The sequence below is a fragment of the Peromyscus leucopus genome, chromosome 8a, assembly GCF_004664715.2.
Source record: "Peromyscus leucopus breed LL Stock chromosome 8a, UCI_PerLeu_2.1, whole genome shotgun sequence".
Classification (NCBI taxonomy): domain Eukaryota; kingdom Metazoa; phylum Chordata; class Mammalia; order Rodentia; family Cricetidae; genus Peromyscus; species Peromyscus leucopus.
Window position 1 is genome coordinate 7,260,318 of NC_051085.1, and position 18,273 is coordinate 7,278,590.

Here is an 18,273-nt window from a genome sequence, read left to right on the forward strand (position 1 = left end):
GAGTGAAAACTCTGTAGTCGGTTAAATGTGTAGCTACAAACTTAGAGGATGAGTATGTGGAGTTCAGAAGACTAGCCATTGTACCAACGGTAGAAAACGTCAAGACAAATTCTGATCTGCTGACGCCTTCGCTTTGGCATTCCTCGCCCAGGTTAGTGGACTGCTTAAGAGAGTTTGGTCCTGGCGACTGGCAGCTGGCCTGTCTGGTGTGCAAGACCCTGTGGAACTTCAGCGAGAATATCACAAGCGCATCCTTGTGTTTCGGAGATGAAGATGCCAACAGGCTCCTGGTCCTCCTGCCGTCGTTTTTAGGTAAGGGCCCTTGCTGTGGATCTGTGACCTTCACCCAACAGGCAAGAAAACTCTGTTCTCTGACCTGCCGGGGTAATGGCTGCTACGCAGCAGCAGGACGCCAAAGGAAACTCTTGCAGATAGTTTCTGGAAGAGACGGAGAACTCGTTCCAGTCCGAGCAGAAGGATTCCTAACTGCCCGGAACTGCAGCGGTCAGTTTCTCCTGTGGCCTCCCCCTTCTTCTTCTTTGATTCATAAATATCAGCAGCCTTGTGCTGTGCCTCTGCTGTTTAAAGGCATATAGACTCTGTCATAACTGAGAAACTACTGTTAAAAGCTATTTTGAATTAAGTCACATTTCCAGTTGACTATATTTTAATTAGTGGTGTTCATGATCACGTGGGGAAGGGTCTGTGAAATTGAATGACATTACAGTGGGGTCCCCGTGCTTGAAAGGTAGGAAAGCCTATAAACTGAAGATCACTTCCTACTTTAACTTTTTTCTACTTTGGGCATTTTTTTCCAACCTGGTGTTTGTCTAAAAATAATAATTTAGGTAAGTTAATAAGTGAATGATTTTTACAAATTCTATTCCCTACTTAAAGGCGAGGGTCCATGGTGATCCAGTTAGGATGGGCTGTGTGGAAAGGCTCAGTGTGACTCAGGAGCCAGGGCCTGAATTCTTCCAGATTGTATTTGTGGTGTTCTTTGAATAGTGTGTTTCTCTTCTGTTGCCTACCTTTCTGTTTTTAAAGTGGGAGTGTGATGAACCCCACATAGTCCCAGGAAGTTAACTATGAGGCTTAGACAAGCATCACACAGAAACAGAAGATCCACAGTGTTCAAGTCTAACAGCTCCACATTCCAGGCCCTTGCTTCATCCCTCATAAGCTGTTACAGCTTAGGTTTAGCCTCTCGTCTTAGTCACTGGACCGTCGCTGTGAAGAGAGAGACGCCATGACCACAGCAACTCTTACATACGAAAGCATTTAACTGGGGCTGGCTTACAGTTTCAGAGGCTTAGTCCATTATCCTCATGGCGAGGAGCAGGGCAATAGGCAGGTATGGCACTGGAGAAGCAGAGTTCTACATGCAGATCCTCAGGCAGCAGGAGAGAGAGACTGGGCCCCAGCACGGACTTTTGAAACCTCAAAGCCCGCCCCCAGTGACAGACTTCTTCCCACGAGGCCACACCTCCTAATCCCTGTCAACTAGTGCCATGTCCTAATGACCAAGCATTCAACTATGAGCCTTGGGGGCCATTCCTCTTTCAGCTTACGTTTTTAATCCCCTCTAAGCGCAGGTTGATCGATGGCTACTCTTCAGGGCACCTAGGGATAACTGTGCACTTACACCAAGAGTTTAGTATTGTGCCTGATACCAGGCAAGACCTCCAGCAGGGCTAATGTGGTTTATGGATGCTAAGGGATGCAACAGGAGATCATTGGACCGGAACAGAAGCTCAGAAATTCCTTGAAAGAATCCGATCTATTTGGCTATTAATGGAGTTTGTCATGAAGGTATATGATACTTGTGTGTACGTGTGTTAAAATTCAGGCCAAGAAAAAGAATGGACCTAGTTGTAAATGATTGAAGTTCTCGGTGTCCTTGTGAACTGGGAGGTTTCTCTGGTGGCAGGAAGCAGGGATGCTTGCACAGGTTATCTGAGTTCAGTTGCCATGGGGCCTGAGCTCGGAAATCAGGACAGCCAGCCTGGCACAGCCTTAGTGGTTCTTATTTCAGGGGCTCTAGGGCCAGCCTGGGAATCCATGAGAATGAGGTGCAGAGCCAGAGTTGGGGACCTCTGCTGTAGTTCGTGAAGACATTCAGGGAAGGGTGTGGAGGAAGGGAAACCAGATAGTGCGGTGTCTCCGGGGGCTGCTTAGGATCCATCAGCCTCAAGGATTGGTTCAGGAGCAGGCGTCCTCAGCCCCGCTCTGGGTCCACCGTTCAGAGGTCCCAGCTCTGCCTCGGCGTAGCTCCCCTGTTCCCCCTCGCCCCGTCTCATTCCACGCTTGCTCATGTACCCCGCTACCTCGTGTTTGCACTCTCCACACCCAGTGTTCGTGGCCGCCTCTCTCTGGCTGTCAGCACTCTTCCCGTCTTCCATTCAGGGAGAAGACCTGGCTGGCTCAGGGAGCCGCTCCCCAGGAGTCCGAGGCTTTGGCGTGTCTCAGGTTTTGTGTGTCTGAAAGGCCATCATTGTCCAAGCTTGGGGCAATCAGCTCTGGATAACCAGGGTGTCAGGGGCCACACCACCTGTCAGGAGCAGCCAGGAAAGCTATGGGCAGGGCTGGCTCCCGAGCAGGGCAGAATCCCCAGGAGGCATTTGGTTGTAGTCAGTCTGTTGCCTTCTGCCCCATTGCCAAGTTTCCCACCGGGCTCCTCCAGCCCTCGGCATGCCCACATGCCGTGCACTCCCTTGCGGGTTTCACAGCTTTTGAAGCCCCTGGTCATGGTCTGAGCACAGGAATCCTAGGCTGCTGCAATAGCAGTCACTCATAATGCACGACCTGTGTGATTTCTCCTTTGGGATGGTTTTGTAAGCTTTATTTCTCGGCTCCCACTGAGTCCCTGGAAGGAAATCACATTTCATCCCGAGTGGTGCCTTGTGAAAGCTGTGATTGGCTACGAGGGATGCCAGCTACCTTTGTGTTAAGAGTCCTTTTCCTTTAGGACCTTTACATTATGATGTAGCAACAGGCCATTTGGTTGTCCAGACTAACCGAGAGCCTGCCATCTCCCAGCCTCAGTCTGTTGTGTCAGCGTGTCTGTACTTTGTTATTTTCTTTCTAAGTTCATTCTATACTCCCTGTATGTGTTTGAGGTCCTTAGTGAGGTGCTTTCACTTAGTGGCAAGTGAGTCTAGAAAGGCAACATGACTTGCCGAAAGTGATGCTGTAACAGAAGCTGGGGCTTGTCATCAAAGCATCAACATCTGCACTGTGTTTAGCACTCTAGCAGTCTCCCCCAGGACCATTGCGGTGTGGGGAGTTAAACCAGCTCAGTTTGACCAGGGAGCCGGCTCACAGGACACTTGAGCCTGTCATGAGAGTGTGGAGATTAGAAGACAGTTGGGGGATAGTTCTTTCCTCCTATTGTATGGGTTCTGGGGGTCACACTTAGGTTGCCAGACTTGGCAGGAGACCCCTTAACCTGCTGGGCCAGCCTGCTTGCCCTATACGCAGCTGTGGTATGCTCACCCCAAGGTGCATGGCTCCTGGCATCAGGTTTTGTGACAAGGGACAGTGGGACCTAGCATTCCAGTTGGAGAATCACAGCATGAGGACAATACCAAAGTGCCACCAGGTGCTCCTGGAGCAGCTGAGGACTGTTCCCTAAAAGAGGATGATTGAGAGACATGAGACCTCTCCACCAGTGACTTGTGCTGCATAGGAAGCTAAGAGCCAGTACACTGCTCGAGGGAAGCTTCACTGGGCACTGGAGCACAAGATACTGGGCACTGAGACACTGGAGCGCTGCTTCACTGGGCACTGCAGCACTGGAGCACTGCTTCACTGGGCACTGGCGCACTGCTTCACTGGGCACCGAGACACTGGAGCACTGCTTCACTGGGCACTGGAGCACTGCTTCACTGGGCACTGGCGCACTGCTTCACTGGGCACCGAGACACTGGAGCACTGCTTCACTGGGCACTGGAGCACTGCTTCACTGGGCACTGAGGCACTGGAACACTGCTTCACTGGGCACCACAGCACTGGAGCACTGCTTCACTGGACACCACAGCACTGGAGCACTGCTTCACTGGGCACCGCGGCACTGGAGCACAAGACACTGGAACACTGCTTCATTGGGCACTGTGGCACTGGAGCTGGGCACCATGGCACTGAAGCATCAGTTCACTGTGCACTGTGGCAGTAGGCATCACAGCACTGGAGCAGTGCTTCACTGGACACCACAGCACTGGAGCAGTGCTTCACTGGACACCACAGCACTGGAGCAGTGCTTCACTGGGCACCACAGCACTGGAGCACTGCTTCACTGGGCACCACAGCACTGGAGCACTGCTTCACTGGGCACCACAGCACTGGAGCACTGCTTCACTGGGCACCACAGCACTGGAACAGTGCTTCACTGGACACCACAGCACTGGAGCACTGCTTCACTGGGCACTGCAGCACTGGAGCACTGCTTCACTGGACACCGCAGCACTGGAGCACTGCTTCACTGGGCACCACAGCACTGGAGCACTGCTTCTCTGTGCATGGTGGCACTGGGGCACTGACTATTTTAAGTCTTTCAATCCTCTGTAATACTTCACCCTAAGTTTTAATATTTGGAAGTGTTCAGTGCATAGAGAAAGCATAAGAATGCCTGGTTATCAAGATCAGTGCAATTCACACTGTGGCTAGGAAGTCAACTGAATCCATTATAACCATAAAAATTTAAAACCAAAAAATAAAAATGTAAAAAACTGAAGTGGCAAAGAAAATACCAGATATATCATTGCACATAGAAAAGGTAGCGTTTATTTGCTATTTGTATGAATAAGTATGTAGAGAGTCACGGAACAAGAACTACTGCTTCCTGCGGGTCATGGGACATTTGGTGGATCTGCATTTTCCGGGGATCAGTCTCTGCCACTCCTTGCAGTACACGCTCAGAACTCTAACGCCTACGAGATGCACCACTTTTTAATGCACTTTTTATTCCTGCATTTTTCTTATTGGCAGTTATTTGACTATCTCTATCCTGTCTGTCCTGACTTGGAGTTAATATGGTGTGACTACTGATAATCGATTTCTATATTGGCTGGGCCTCAAGGGCAACAGAATGCTAACATTAACATTAGATTAAAAACCAAACACTGGCTGGGCAGTGGTGGCGCACACCTTTACTCCCATCACTCAGAAGGCAGAGCCAGGCGGACCTCTGATTTCGAGGCCAGCCTGGGATACAGATCAAGTTCCAGGACAGCCAGAGCTACACAGAGAAACCCTCTCTTGAAAAACCAAACCAGCCAACCAAAAAAACAAACACAAAGCCCCCCAAACAGAGAATATGCCAAACCACCAAATGCATCTATAGCCCTAGCAGAGGAAGGAATTGTAAAGGGTCCTGCTGCTTAGAACTAACACCTTGGGAAAGGAGAACAGAACACAGACTCTGCCAACAAATGTTTAGTGCTCAGAAAGATCTAGAAAAGAGGAAACAGGAAGATGGTCTGGAAATCTGGAGTCACTCTGTCTAGCAGGCTCTTCTTGTCCAGAAGAAGCCAGACAGGAAGGCCTTTGAAGGCATGGAACACTGGCCACACCCTCCCCGCTCGAGGCCTGGGTTATCTCAGCCGTGGAGAGGGCCAGGTTTGCTTACAAGGTCTCCATGGAGGTCTGGCTGGAGTGCTGGTGTCTGCATAGAACTTATCTCAGAGCTGCATAACTCTGCACTTGATCCCGAGGAGGGGAGGGGACAGTCCCTTATCTAACGCTGATGCCACTCCACCCTTGGTGCCAAGTACACACTGAGCAGACACAAATGTCTGGTGCAGAAACTGTAATCGGAGCAGCAGGCGCCATTCAATGGTGCACGTGTGAGTAACAGGACTTGTGGTCATCTTGGGACTTAGTGGCCGCCGGTAAGATGTCCACCTCAGGCCACAGAGCTAGGGATGGCAGAGCCAGCGCACTTTCCAGAAGTCTGTCACCTAGGGTGTGAGTGAGGCCAGTAGGGACGGAAAGAGGTGGCGGCTCATGAGGACTGTGGCCATGTGTTTTTCCACGCGGGATGGAGATACTTAAGTGTGCTCTGGGTTGCACAAACTAAACTTTTATTTTTCATTTTATTTTCACAAGTGCTTTTCTGCAGTTTTTATGTTCTCTTTGGGGACTCAGTCTTTCGGATTCTAACATCCCCCATTTTTTTTTATGGGAAGTGTGGGGTCGGAGAGTGACTTTTGTATCAAATTGACCCATTTTCCCAATGGATTCCTCTCAATCATTGAAGTAATTAGCCTTTCTAAAGCACATCTATCTAGTCTTCATTTATTTTGAGAAATTGTTACTGACTTTTGGATGCAAACAGAAGTGTAGAACTTAGGAAATTATTGAAAGAGAAGCTCACTTCAGTCTAAGAGGTTTTTTTTTTCCCCAAACAACAACAACAAAAATATTGCCCTTTTAAATTGAGACATTAAAATATACTTGTTTTTCAGGGGCATGCTGGTGCATGCTAGCTTGCAGGGGTGTGCTGGTGCATGCTAGCTTGCAGGGGCATCTGGTGCATGCTAGCTTGCAGGGGTGTGCTGGTGCATGCTAGCTTGCAGGGGTGTGCTGGTGCATGCTAGCAGTCCCAGCACTTAGCATTCCAGAGTCTGAATGCTGAGGTTCTAAAATTCCAAGGCACTGTCCTAATTCCCAGCACTCACACAGAGGCTCACAACCATCTCTAACTTCAGTTCCAGGGCATCCAGTCGCCTCTTCTGACCTCCACAGACACCAGACATGTATGGGGTGCACAGGCTTACAACAGGGGGGAACACCCAGAAATATTAATAATGATAATAATAAAATAAAAATAACCAAAAAAAGACTGAGTAAACACACACACACACACACACACACACACACACACACACACACACACACACTTTGTTCTTAACTATTTGTAAAGTTCAAAAGAATGCTCATTAAAATAGCTTTCTTTCTCAGGGTGCGGTGGTATGAGCCTGTGGTCACCTCTCCTGGGATATCCGAGGCAGGAGAATCACAAGTTCAGGAGTTTACAGATTAGCAGAAGCCTAGGCAACATAGGAGATCCTATCTCAAAAACACACAGACCAAATAAACAAATAAACAAACAAATAAATAAATACATGTGTTTTAATCCTAAATCACATGGTGTGTCATTGGGTCATGTCCAGTCATGGTGGCATTAACAATGACCCTGAATGAAAAGTCTCCCCCCATGGGAGACAAACTCTATTCAGTGTGATCACGCTCCATGTAATTGCTCTAATTTTGATTTTTTTTCCCCTGATACAGATGAAGAACTGGCCCTGAATGGCAGTTTTGACCAAGACCTAAGAAGCTATCACAGACTCCACTGGGAAACAGAATTCAAACCTGTGGCCCAGCAGCTTCTGAAGCGAATCCAGAGTCACCACACGCCCCTGGAGCCCCTGCCCACCCCCTCTTTCTAACATGACACAGTCTAAAGGCAGATCTGGGGAGTCAGGCCTCCCTCATTCCCGGGAAGTGGTAAAAGCATGGCCGTTTCTCAGTGTTAACACATGTGGAGCATTTTAAAAATACTGATTTTAGTGAATAGCCTAAGTATTTTTGAAAGAAGTAAGCAATTCTTCCTTTTCTAGATATTATGGAAAAATGAATATATATATTTTCTGCTATGAGAGATGTGAGATGGAAATATATGCATTTTTAAGACTTCTCTTTCTATTTGCCTTTAAATCACTTAGAAAATAGCCTTAAAAATCCCAATCCGACCACTTTGGAATTTGAACGCGCTTGTCGGTTCACTAGTCAAGGATCTGCGCAGTGGAGACTTGGGGTTTGTCCACCAGGGGATGGTGTCCGGGAAGGTACATGACTGCGCAGGCGTCTTTCCCAGCCCTTACTGCATCTAAGAATAAGTTCCCTGACTCATGCTAGTATTTCCTTGTTCTCATATTAGAGAAAGAAGAAGTAGAAACAGAGAACACTGCTCTGAGGGCTGGGGATGCAGCTCAGTGGTAGAGCACTTGACTACCCTGGTTTTATCCCCAGCACAGGAGTAGGAGGAAAAACTGCTTTAGATCATCTGTCTCTTTGGATTTTTAGTTTAATTTTTTTCTTTGGTTTGTATGGATGTTTGACCTGCATGTGCACCCTGTGCATGCAGTACCTGTGAGGGCCAGAAGAGGGTGTCAGATCTGAGACTGGAGTTATAAATGGTTGTGAGCTGTCTGGTGGGTGCTTAGGAATCAAACTCAGGTCCTCTGCAAAAGCAACCAGTGCTCTTAACCACTGAGCCATCTCTCCAGCTCCTATATTTTTAAGAAGATTTTTTTTAAAAAAAATTATGTGTATGTTTGTGTCTGTGTAAACATATGCCCTGTGTGTATGGATTCCCTTGAATTCAGAAGAGGGTGACAGAGTCCCTGGAACTGGAGTTATAGATGGTTTTGAGCTGCTGGACTTGGGTGCTGGGAGCCAAACTCAGGTCCTCTAGAAGAGCAGACAGTGCCCTTAACGACTGAGCCATCTCTCCAGCCCCGGCCACCTACTTCTTGAATTAAGTAAAACTGATGAAAAAGAATACTTTGCCTTTCTTTTCATTTGAAATACACCGACTGAATTAGATGCTGTTTTCCCGTTAGACTGTATCTAAGAGAGATGACCTAACAGATTAGAAAGCACGGGCTTAGCTGCGTGGCATTCCTGTTTGACGCCTGCTCTCTTCTGCTTGCTGTGGAGCCTTAGACAATTTACTAAACTTCTTGAGCTCATGCTACAAAATGAGGATAATAACCTCTTTTTATTTTAGTGTATGCCTGAGTCAGGGTTCTTAGAGGAACAGAATCAATAGGATGAGTGTGTGTGTGTGTGTGTGTGTGTGTGTGTGTGTGTGTATCTATGTCTTCTATTATATATATATATATATATATATATATATATAGTATATATATATACAATCAAAGGAGATTTATTAGGTTGCCTTACTGGCTGGAAAATTCAACAGTGGCTGTCTGCATTTTGGAGACTGTAATCAGTCATGAGTCTTCAGTCTGGTGCTAAAGGCCTGGAGAATTCCTGGAGAGCATGTGGTCTTCAGTACACGTTGGAGACTGGAGAAGACGGATTCCCAAGTCAATAAAGGACAGCAGCAATAGTGGGGAAAAGAGAGTGGGCGGGCTTGCCAGCCAGTGTGAAGGCAGAAAGGCAAAAGCCCGTTTCCCTCCGACCTCTGCATCTGGGCAGCTTCAGGAGAATTGCTGACCACCGTGAGGGAAGGTTTACCTCCCTCAGTGAAGCTTTCCAGGAAACACCCCAGCAGGCAGACTTGTCCAGTATGTCTCTTAGTGGGTTCCAGAGCTAGGAAGGTTGACCACAGCATTAACACACAGCGTAGTTTTGAGCAAAGCGTTCAGTCAGCAGCTTGTAAATGCACACTATAATTATTATGAGGGGAGTCTGTTTGTTTGTCTCAGGGGTAAAATTTGACTTTGAATAAATGATTTAAAAAGACAAAGCAATTTTGATTGTGATTGTTAGCCTGCACTAGCCAAATGACGGTTTACAGTTCTGCTTGGAAAAAGACATTATGAAACGTTTATTTTTGACCCCAAATGTGACCTTGGGATGAAAGTGGGTGAGGGAAACCAGCTTCCTCTTTTCCCCCCAGGGTACTCTTGAGCAGGGAGAAATAAGGAATATGTAGATAGAAGTATAGAGGAGAGAGAGACAGTTAGAAACACAGGATAACTTCAGGAGGGCCTGGATCCAAACCCACCAGATCCTTATGTCTCTACTAACTTGGCTTTTAAAGGAATGCCAAGGGGTGGAGCAAAAGACCTTCCCCCAGCACGGTCAAATGCAGACCATTCCAGACACCTGGTAACCATGCATGTGGTCCAGCCATCCCCTAATGCAGCCCTGCTGTGTAAAGCAAGCTCAAATCTCACTAGGAAGCTTTTGTGGGCTCCCACAGGTCCCTCCTCTTAATTTTTTAAAGAGCCCCTCAGGCCCCTCAGATAGACTGGGTCTGTCTTAGGTCATCTCCTTCAGCCAGACAACTCTTACCTGTCTTGGAGGTACACTTTCCATCAAGTGCCCTCTAGCTTAGGTTGGGAATCTGGCAAGAGAAAGTTGCCTGTCCTTGACTCTCAGCCTCTGGCAGGAGGATGTACTGAGCTTAACGCAGCTCTGGCCCAAGTTCCTACTGAGTTTACAACCTCCACAGCAATCTCCATAGCTGCCATACCTCCCAGTACAAAAGTAGAGGATGAAAGAGATGGCATATCTTTTTTGGAATGAATCTTAAGATGTCTATAACAGCCTTAGCTGTGCCAAGCCCTTTTTTAAATCAAACTCTTGATGCAAACCACATCAGATTAATTACATCAAACTTAAAGATTCCCTTAGCTTTACCAAACTCTGGTTCATTAACATCAACATAATTCTAGTATAAACCTTACTATATGTATTTTCATCTAGCATGGCTATTTACTATATCTATTTACACTTCTTACAAACTTACCTCACTTTACAAACTTACATTAAACATTTAGACTTATATTCAACATTTACCCTTTCATAAACTCACATTCAACATATACTTATTTATACTTCTTATGAGCCTATATTCAAAAGCACACTCTATATAACTATTTTATAAACTTATATTCATAAGGAAACTCTATTTTACAAACTTTAGCACATATCTAGAGAACTATTTCTTAATAGAACTAACTTACACTAGAAAGTATCTAGAAGGGATTTCTTTTCTTTTTTTTTTTTTTTTAAAGATTTATTTATTTATTATTTTTACAGTGTTCTGCCTGCATGTGTCCCTGCAGGCAGAGAGGGTGCCAATTCTATAGTGTTATGAGCACATTGGTTGCTGGGAATTGAACTCATGTCCTCTGGAAGAACAGTCAGTGCTCTTAACCGCTGAGCCATCTCTCCAGCCCCTAGAAGGGATTTCTTAACACCTAGAAAAGTTTTCTTAATTAAAATCTAGGAAAGGCTTCTTAGCTAAACTATTAACATGATGGGAAGTACACAAAATCATTTCTAAAGTTCAGAGTTTATAGTAAAGTTCAGCGTTTAGAGTCAGTTTTGATATCATTCTGAAAGTTCTCCTGACAGTTGGAAACAAGAGCCTAATTTGTCAATGGCTCCCTCAACCCTGGGATTCAGTGAGTGCTGTTGCTATGGAATTGTAACACCTGTTGCTAGGGGGCTGTAACACTCTTGGTACAATGTCACTGCCCCAAAGTCACCTTTCCCACCGAGCTCTCTCAGCTGTTCTGGAACTGGCAGAAGTGTGCACAGTGGCAGACGGTTTCTAACTAGGGCTTGTCCTTTTACCCAACTCATTGCAGCTCCCCTGAGTGCCATGATTCAGACAAATGTCTCTGTTACAGCAGAACTTTCAGTTCGCTCTACCGAAAAGCCTTGCCTCAGGATGAGGGTGAAATTACTGTATTGAGCGGCTATAAAGCTCTTAGCAAAATCTCCTTGCGCTGCTATTAGGCACTATCTCAAGCCTGCATTGATTTGCTGCTAGTCAGACAAAAGTGGTGTGTCTCCGAGCTCCATATCTTTTCAGCCTTTCCTTGGAGCTGACACTCAACAAACTCTCAGACAATTTTCCCCCTTCTTAATTTTTTAAAGCTGCTTTTTAAGTTTACCATGAGCATTTTTTCTCTTGAATCTTAAGCCCAACTCAATCTTGCAAGCTCTTGAAATCTCTCAGTGTAAGGGCCATTTTCCCTTGTTTTTTTAAAGGGTTTCAAAATGGCTTGTTGATAAACAGTATTAGTACTTTAATAATCTCCTTAGAGGCAGGCTATTTGCCTGTTCTTAGTTCTCAGGAGGTAAGATTAAGCTTTCTAACATTGCTTTGAAAAGAAACTTCACTTTCAGCTAAAAAACCAGTTTTTCTGGGCAGTACTGCCATTTTATCTGAAAAACTACATAGTGCATTTCTCTATATGGGCCCACTGTTACAAATGAACTTATGGACTACATTTCCCATAATTCCTTTGGTGTATGCTACTTCTGTTTCCCTTTACATTAGCATGAGAGGTTTGAGTCAAGTTTTTTGCTTTTTTCATCATGAGAGATTTCTATTGTCCCTGAGCTGGTATTGCTAGGTGTTTTTCTTTCCTGATATGTCCCTGGAGCTAAGTCATACCTGCCTGGTTGCACATATTTGGGCAGGTCCTTTTGTGTCTGAAGCAAAATTCCCTTGGGGCTTGCTCTTCCACCTTACTGGGTCAGTGAGGGGAAACAAAAGTACTTAAGATAAAGCTTTTCCACAACCCTTTCAGAGAGACTTTCCCCTGATAGATCTTTGTCTTGCCCTGCTTGTTCCTTTCCCCCAGATGCAGATTCACAATGGCCATGGCTTCATTCCTCTGCTAACTGCTTCTGGAGGTAGGAGCTTCTGTTCCTGCTTCTGCCTCAGCTTTTCCCATTGCAGCTGCTGCTTGGAACTTAGGCCCTTTTTAATGCTAGCAGCCTTCCCCAGGTCCTGCACCTTTCAGGGAGGAGTCTGTCCCTGCTCCATTTTCTGCCTGTACTGTCTCACCAGGCCCTTGCCTCAGGGAACTCTGGCCACTGTTTTTCTCTAGCTTGGAGAGACAGGGCTAAGCAGAGAAGATTTGCCTTGTTACTAGAGGTCTTTTTGTTTTTTTTAGAGCAAACCACATAGGACTTTTCCATAGAGTTCCAGGTGAATCAAATTTTGTCCTTACAGAAAGAGAAATTTCTGAGAAGCAAAGATCTAAAAACTTTTTTAGTTTTTAGAGATTAAGTTTTTCTCAAGAAAGCTTTTAGTTTTTTGAGAGAGAAAGACTACCAAGTTTTCCCAAGACTTCTGTTCTCTAAACTTAATCTTCATGGCTAAAAGGAAACTAATTCTGATGGTATAATGTTTCCATACAGTGGCAACATCTGCAGAGAGAAAAGTTTTATTTCATCTACATCCACCTCAGGGAAAATTCTTTCCTCTGCCGCTTGGGACTTAAATCTTCCCACAAGAATCTTTCTCTCTTCTTTGATAGATATTTCCTCTGATTTCTCCCAGTTTGCATTCCTTGCCCCATATTTAGAAAATTAAGGACATAGTTTCTCTGTCTAGTTGCTTATCTTATACTACTTTACCCTGTTTTTCTTCCTTAACTATATTCCTAACCCAATATTTCTATATTCTACCTTACACGAAATTTCTTCCTGCACTATTTTCCTATAGATATAAATTAAGAGAGAGAAGAAAAAAATGATAGCAAGATATATCTATGCTGCAGCTTCAGTTGGGTGTTTTTCAGCCCCTCATTCTTCCTCCTGAGGAAAAAAAACCCGCCTTCACATTCAGTACAAAACTGGACTGATCCAACTGCTTCTCATGGGGCTTTCTCCTTAAGCCTTTACCAAGTCCCTGGTTTGTCGCTGTTTCCAAGGCCATTTGAGGGAGATTGACTTTCTCTTTTTCCCCCAGGGTACTCTTGATCAGGGAGAAATAAGGAATATGTAGATAGAAATATAGAGGAGAGAGACAGTTAGAAACACAGGATAGCCTCAGAAGGGCCCGAGCCAAAACCCACCAGCCCCTTCTGTCTCTACTAAAGGGCCTTTTTTTTAAAAAAAAAATATTTTTATTTATTTAATTTTTTTTTCTATTATCAGCTTGATACAGTACAAATTCTTATCCTAATAGTGAAATGTTTCACTGAGGCTTGCCCAGTGATTGAGTAAAACCAAAACTTATTATAAGCCACAGTCATCTTAGGATCCCCCCTGCTATGTAGCCTCCCTGGATCTGTGGGTTGGAGCCTGTTCTTTGCTTTATATCTAGTATCCACTTATGAGTGAGTTTATACCATGTTTGTCCTTCTGGGTTTGGGTTACCTCACTCAGGATGATGTTTTCTAGTTCCATCCATTTGCCTGCAAGTTTCATGCTGTCATTGTCTTTTTCTGCTGAGTAGTACTCCATTGTGTATATGTACCACATTTTATTTATCCATTCTTCAATTTACAGGCATCTAGGTTGTTTCCAGGTTCTAGCTATTACAAATAATGCTGCTATGAACATAGTTGAGCATGTATCTTTGTGGTATGATTGGGCATTCCTTGGGTATATGCCCAAGAGTGGTATGGCTAGGTCTTGAGGTAGATCAATTTCGAATTTTCTGAGAAACCACCATACTGATTTCCACAGTGGTTGTACAAATTTGTACTTCCACCAGCAGTGGAGGAGTGTTCCCTTGCTCCACATCCTCTCAGGATAAGGTGTTTGCAGTGCTTTTGATCTTAGCCATTCTGACAGGTGTAAGGTGGTATCTCAGAGTCATTTTGATTTGCATTTCTCTGATGACTAAGGATGTTGAGCATTTCCTTAAATGTCTTTCAGCCATTTGAGATTCTTCTTTTGAGAATTCTCTATTTAGCTCTTTAGCCCAATTTATAAATTGGATTGTTCAGTATTTTGATGTCTAGTTTCTTGAGTTCTTTATATACTTTGGAGATCAGTCCTCTGTCAGATGTGGGGTTGGTGAAGGCTGTAGGCTGTCTTTTTGTCTTACTGACCATGTCTTTTGCCCTATAAAAGCTTCTCAGATTCAAGAGGTCCCATTTATTAACTGTTGCTCTCAGTGTCTGTGCTGTTGGTGTTATATTTAGGAAGTGATCTCCTGTGCCAACGTGTTCAAGAGTACTTCCTACTTTCTCTTCTATCAAGTTCAAGTGTAACTGGATTTATGTTGAGGTCTTCGATCCACTTGGACTTGAGTATTGTGCATGGTGACAGATATGGATCTATTTGTAATCTTTTACATGTTGATAACCAGTTATGCCAGCACCATTTGTTGAAGATACTTTCTTTTTTTCATTGTATAGTTTTGGCTTCTTTTTCAAAAATCAGGTGTTCATATGTGTGTGGATTAATATTAGGGTTTTCAGTTTGATTCCATTGGTCTGTATGTTAGTTTTTATGCCAGTACCAAGCTGTTTTTATTAAGTAGCTCTATAATAGAGCTTGAGGTCAGGGATGATGATGCCTCCAGATGTTGCTTTATTGTACAGGATTCTTTTAGCTATCCTGGGTTTTTTGTTTTTCCATATGAAGTTGAGTATTGTTCTTTCCAAGTCCGTGAAGAATTGTGTTGGGATTTTGATGGGGATTGCATTGAATCTGTAGATTGCTTTTGGTAAGATTGCCATTTTTACTATGTTAATCCTACCTATCCATGAGCATGGGAGATCCTTCCATTTTCTAATATTTTCTTCAATTTCTTTCTTTAGAGACTGTTCTTATCAAATAGGTCCTTCACTTGTTTAGTTAGTGTTATCCCAAGGTATTTTATATTATTTGTGGCTATTGTAAAGGGTGGTGTTTCTCTGATTTCTTTCTCAGCCCTTTTATCATTTGTGTATAGGAGAGCTACTGATTTTTTGAGTTGATCTTATATCCTGCCACTTTACTGAAGGAGTTTATCAGCTGTAGGAGTTCCCTGGTAGAATTTTGGGGGTCACTTATGTATATTATCATATCATCTGCAAATAGTGAAAGTTTGATTTCTTCCTTTCCAATTTGTATCCTCTTGATCTCCTTTTGTTGTCTTATTGCTCTAGCTAGAACTTCAAGTACTATATTGAATAAATATGGAGAGAGTGGACAGCCTTGTCTTGTTCCTGATTTTAGTGGAAATGCTTTGAGTTTCTCTCCATTTAATTTGATGGTGGCTGTTGGCTTGCTGTAAATTGCCTTTATTATGTTTAGGTATGTTCCTTATATTCCTGATCTCTGTAAGACCTTTATCATGAAAGGGTGTTGGATTTTGTCAAAGGCTTTTTCAACATCTAATGAGATGATCATGTGGTTTTTTTTCTTTCAGTTTGTTTATATGGTATATTACATTGACAGATTTTCATATATTGAACCAACTTTGCATCTCTGGGATGAAGCCTACTTGATCATGGTGGATAACTGTTTTGATGTGTTCTTGGAGTCTGTTTGCCAATATTTTGTTGAGTTTTTTTGCATCAATGTTCATGAGGGAGATTGGTCTGTAGTTCTCTTTCTTTGTTGCATCTTTGTGTGGTTTGGGTATCAAGGAAATTGTAGCCTCATAAAAAGAGTTTGGTAGTGTTCCTTCTGTTTCTATTGTGTGGAACACTTTGAAGAGTATTGACATTAGTTCTTCTTTGAAAATATGGTAGAATTTTGCACTGAGACCATCTGGTCCTGGGCTTTTTTTGGTTGGGAGACTTTTAATGACTGTTTCTATTTCTTTAGGGGTTATTGGTCTATTTAAATAGTTTATCTGGTCTTGATTTAACTTTGGTATGTGGCATCTATTTAGAAAATTGTCCATTTCTTTCAGATTTTTCCAATTTTGTAGAGTACAGGTTTTTGAAATATGACCTGATGACTCTCTGGATTTTTTTGTTGTCTGTTGTTATGTCTCCCTTTTCGTTTCTGATTTTGTTAATTTGGGTGCTCTCTCTTGCCTTTTGGTTAATGTGGCTAGGGGTTTGTCTATCTTGTTGATTTTTTTCAAAGAACCAACTCTTTGTTTCATTGATTCTTTGTATTGTTCTCTTTGTTTCTATTTCATAGATTTCAGCCCTCAATTTGATTATTTCCTGGCATCTATTCCTCCTGTGTGAGTTTGTTTCTTTCTGTTCTAGAGCTTTCAGTTGTGCTGTTAAATCACTAGTGTGAGATTTCTCCAACTTCTTTATGTGTGCATTTAGTGCTATGAATTTTCCTCTTAGCACTGCTTTCAGTGTCCCATAAGTTTGGGTTTGTTGTACTTTCATTTTCATTGAATTCTAGGAACTCTTTAACTAATTTCTCTCTCTCTCTCTCTCTCTCTCTCTCTCTCTCTCTCTCTCTCTCTCTCTTTCTTTCTTCCTTGACCTTCCTTGCTTCGGGTGGACATTATTTAGTTTCCATGAGATTGTAGGCTTTCTATAGTTTTTGTTGTTGTTGTAATCTAACTTTAATAATATAAGGAGGTTCTTACAATAATATACAGGAGGTTATTCCAATGTTTTTGTATCTGTTGAGATTTGTTTTGTGACCAAGCATGTGGTCAATTTTTGAGAAAGTTCCATGGGGTGCTGAGAAGAAGGTATGTTCTTTTGTGTTAGGGTAGAATGTTCTGTAGATATCTATTAAATCAATTTGAGTTATAACATCTGTTAGGTCCTTTATTTCTCTGTTAAGTTTCAGTATGGTAGATCTGTTCTTTGGTAAGAGTGGTGTGTTGAAATCCCCCACTACTAGTGTGTGGGGTTTGATGTGCAGTTTAAGCTTTAGTAATGTTTCTTTTTTAAATGTGGTGCCTTTGTATTTGAGGCATAAATGTTCAGAATCAATACTTCATCTTGGTGGATTTTTCCTGTGATAAATATGTAATTTCCTTCCCGATCTCTTTCAACTGATTTTAGTTTGAAGTCTATTTTATTAGATGTTAGGATAGCTACGCCAGCTTGCTTCTTAAGTCCAGTTGATTGGAAAGCCTTTTCCCAGTCTTTTACTCTGAGGTAATGTCTGTCTTTGAAGTTTAGGTGTGTTTCTTGTATGCAGCAGGATGGATCCTGTTTTCATATCCATTCTGTCAGCCTGTGTCTTTTTATAGGTGAGTTGAGACCATTGATATTGATGGATATTAATGACCAGTGATTGTTAATTCCTGTTATTTTTTTTGTGGTAGTGTTGAGTTTTCCTTCTTTGGTAGTTGTTGGTGTGACATTATCTATTGCCTGAGTTTTTATGGGTATGTTTAACTTCCTTAGGTTGGATTTTTCCTTCTAGTGCTTTCTGTGGGGCTGGATTTGTGAATAGGTATTGTTTAAACTGGTTTTATCATGGAATATTTTGTTTACTCTGTCTATGGTGATTGAGAGTTTTGCTGGGTATAATAGTCTGGGTTGGCATCTGTGGTCTCTTAGTGTGTTCATAACATTTGTCCAGGATCTTCTAGCTTTCATAGTCTCTATTGAGAAGTCTGGTGTTATTCTAATGGGTCTGCCTTTATATGTTACTTGGTCTTTTTCCTTTGCGGCTCTTAATATTTTTCTTTGTTCTGCATGTTTAGTGTTTTGATTATTATGTGGCAAGGGGACTTTTTTTTTTTTTTTTTTTTTTATCCAGCCTATTTGGTGTTCTGTAAGCTTCTTGTATCTTCATAGGTATTTCTTTCTTTAGGTTAGGAAAGTTTTCTTCTATGATTTTGTTGAATATATTTTCTTTGCCTTTGAGTCGGTATTCTTCTCCTTCTTCTATACC

General features: G+C 43.1%; 1 protein-coding gene across 1 annotated transcript in view; it reads left to right on the top strand.

Annotated features, from left to right (window-relative positions):
• Positions 1–7,696, top strand: part of Armc2 (armadillo repeat containing 2) — a 121,403-nt gene extending 113,707 nt beyond the window's left edge. Inside the window, 2 exon segments of the mRNA XM_028890253.2 lie at positions 152–312; positions 7,294–7,696. Of these exon segments, the coding sequence (XP_028746086.2) occupies positions 152–312; positions 7,294–7,451 (319 nt within the window). The 3' untranslated portion in view covers positions 7,452–7,696.
• The last annotated feature ends 10,577 nt before the right edge of the window (positions 7,697–18,273 follow it).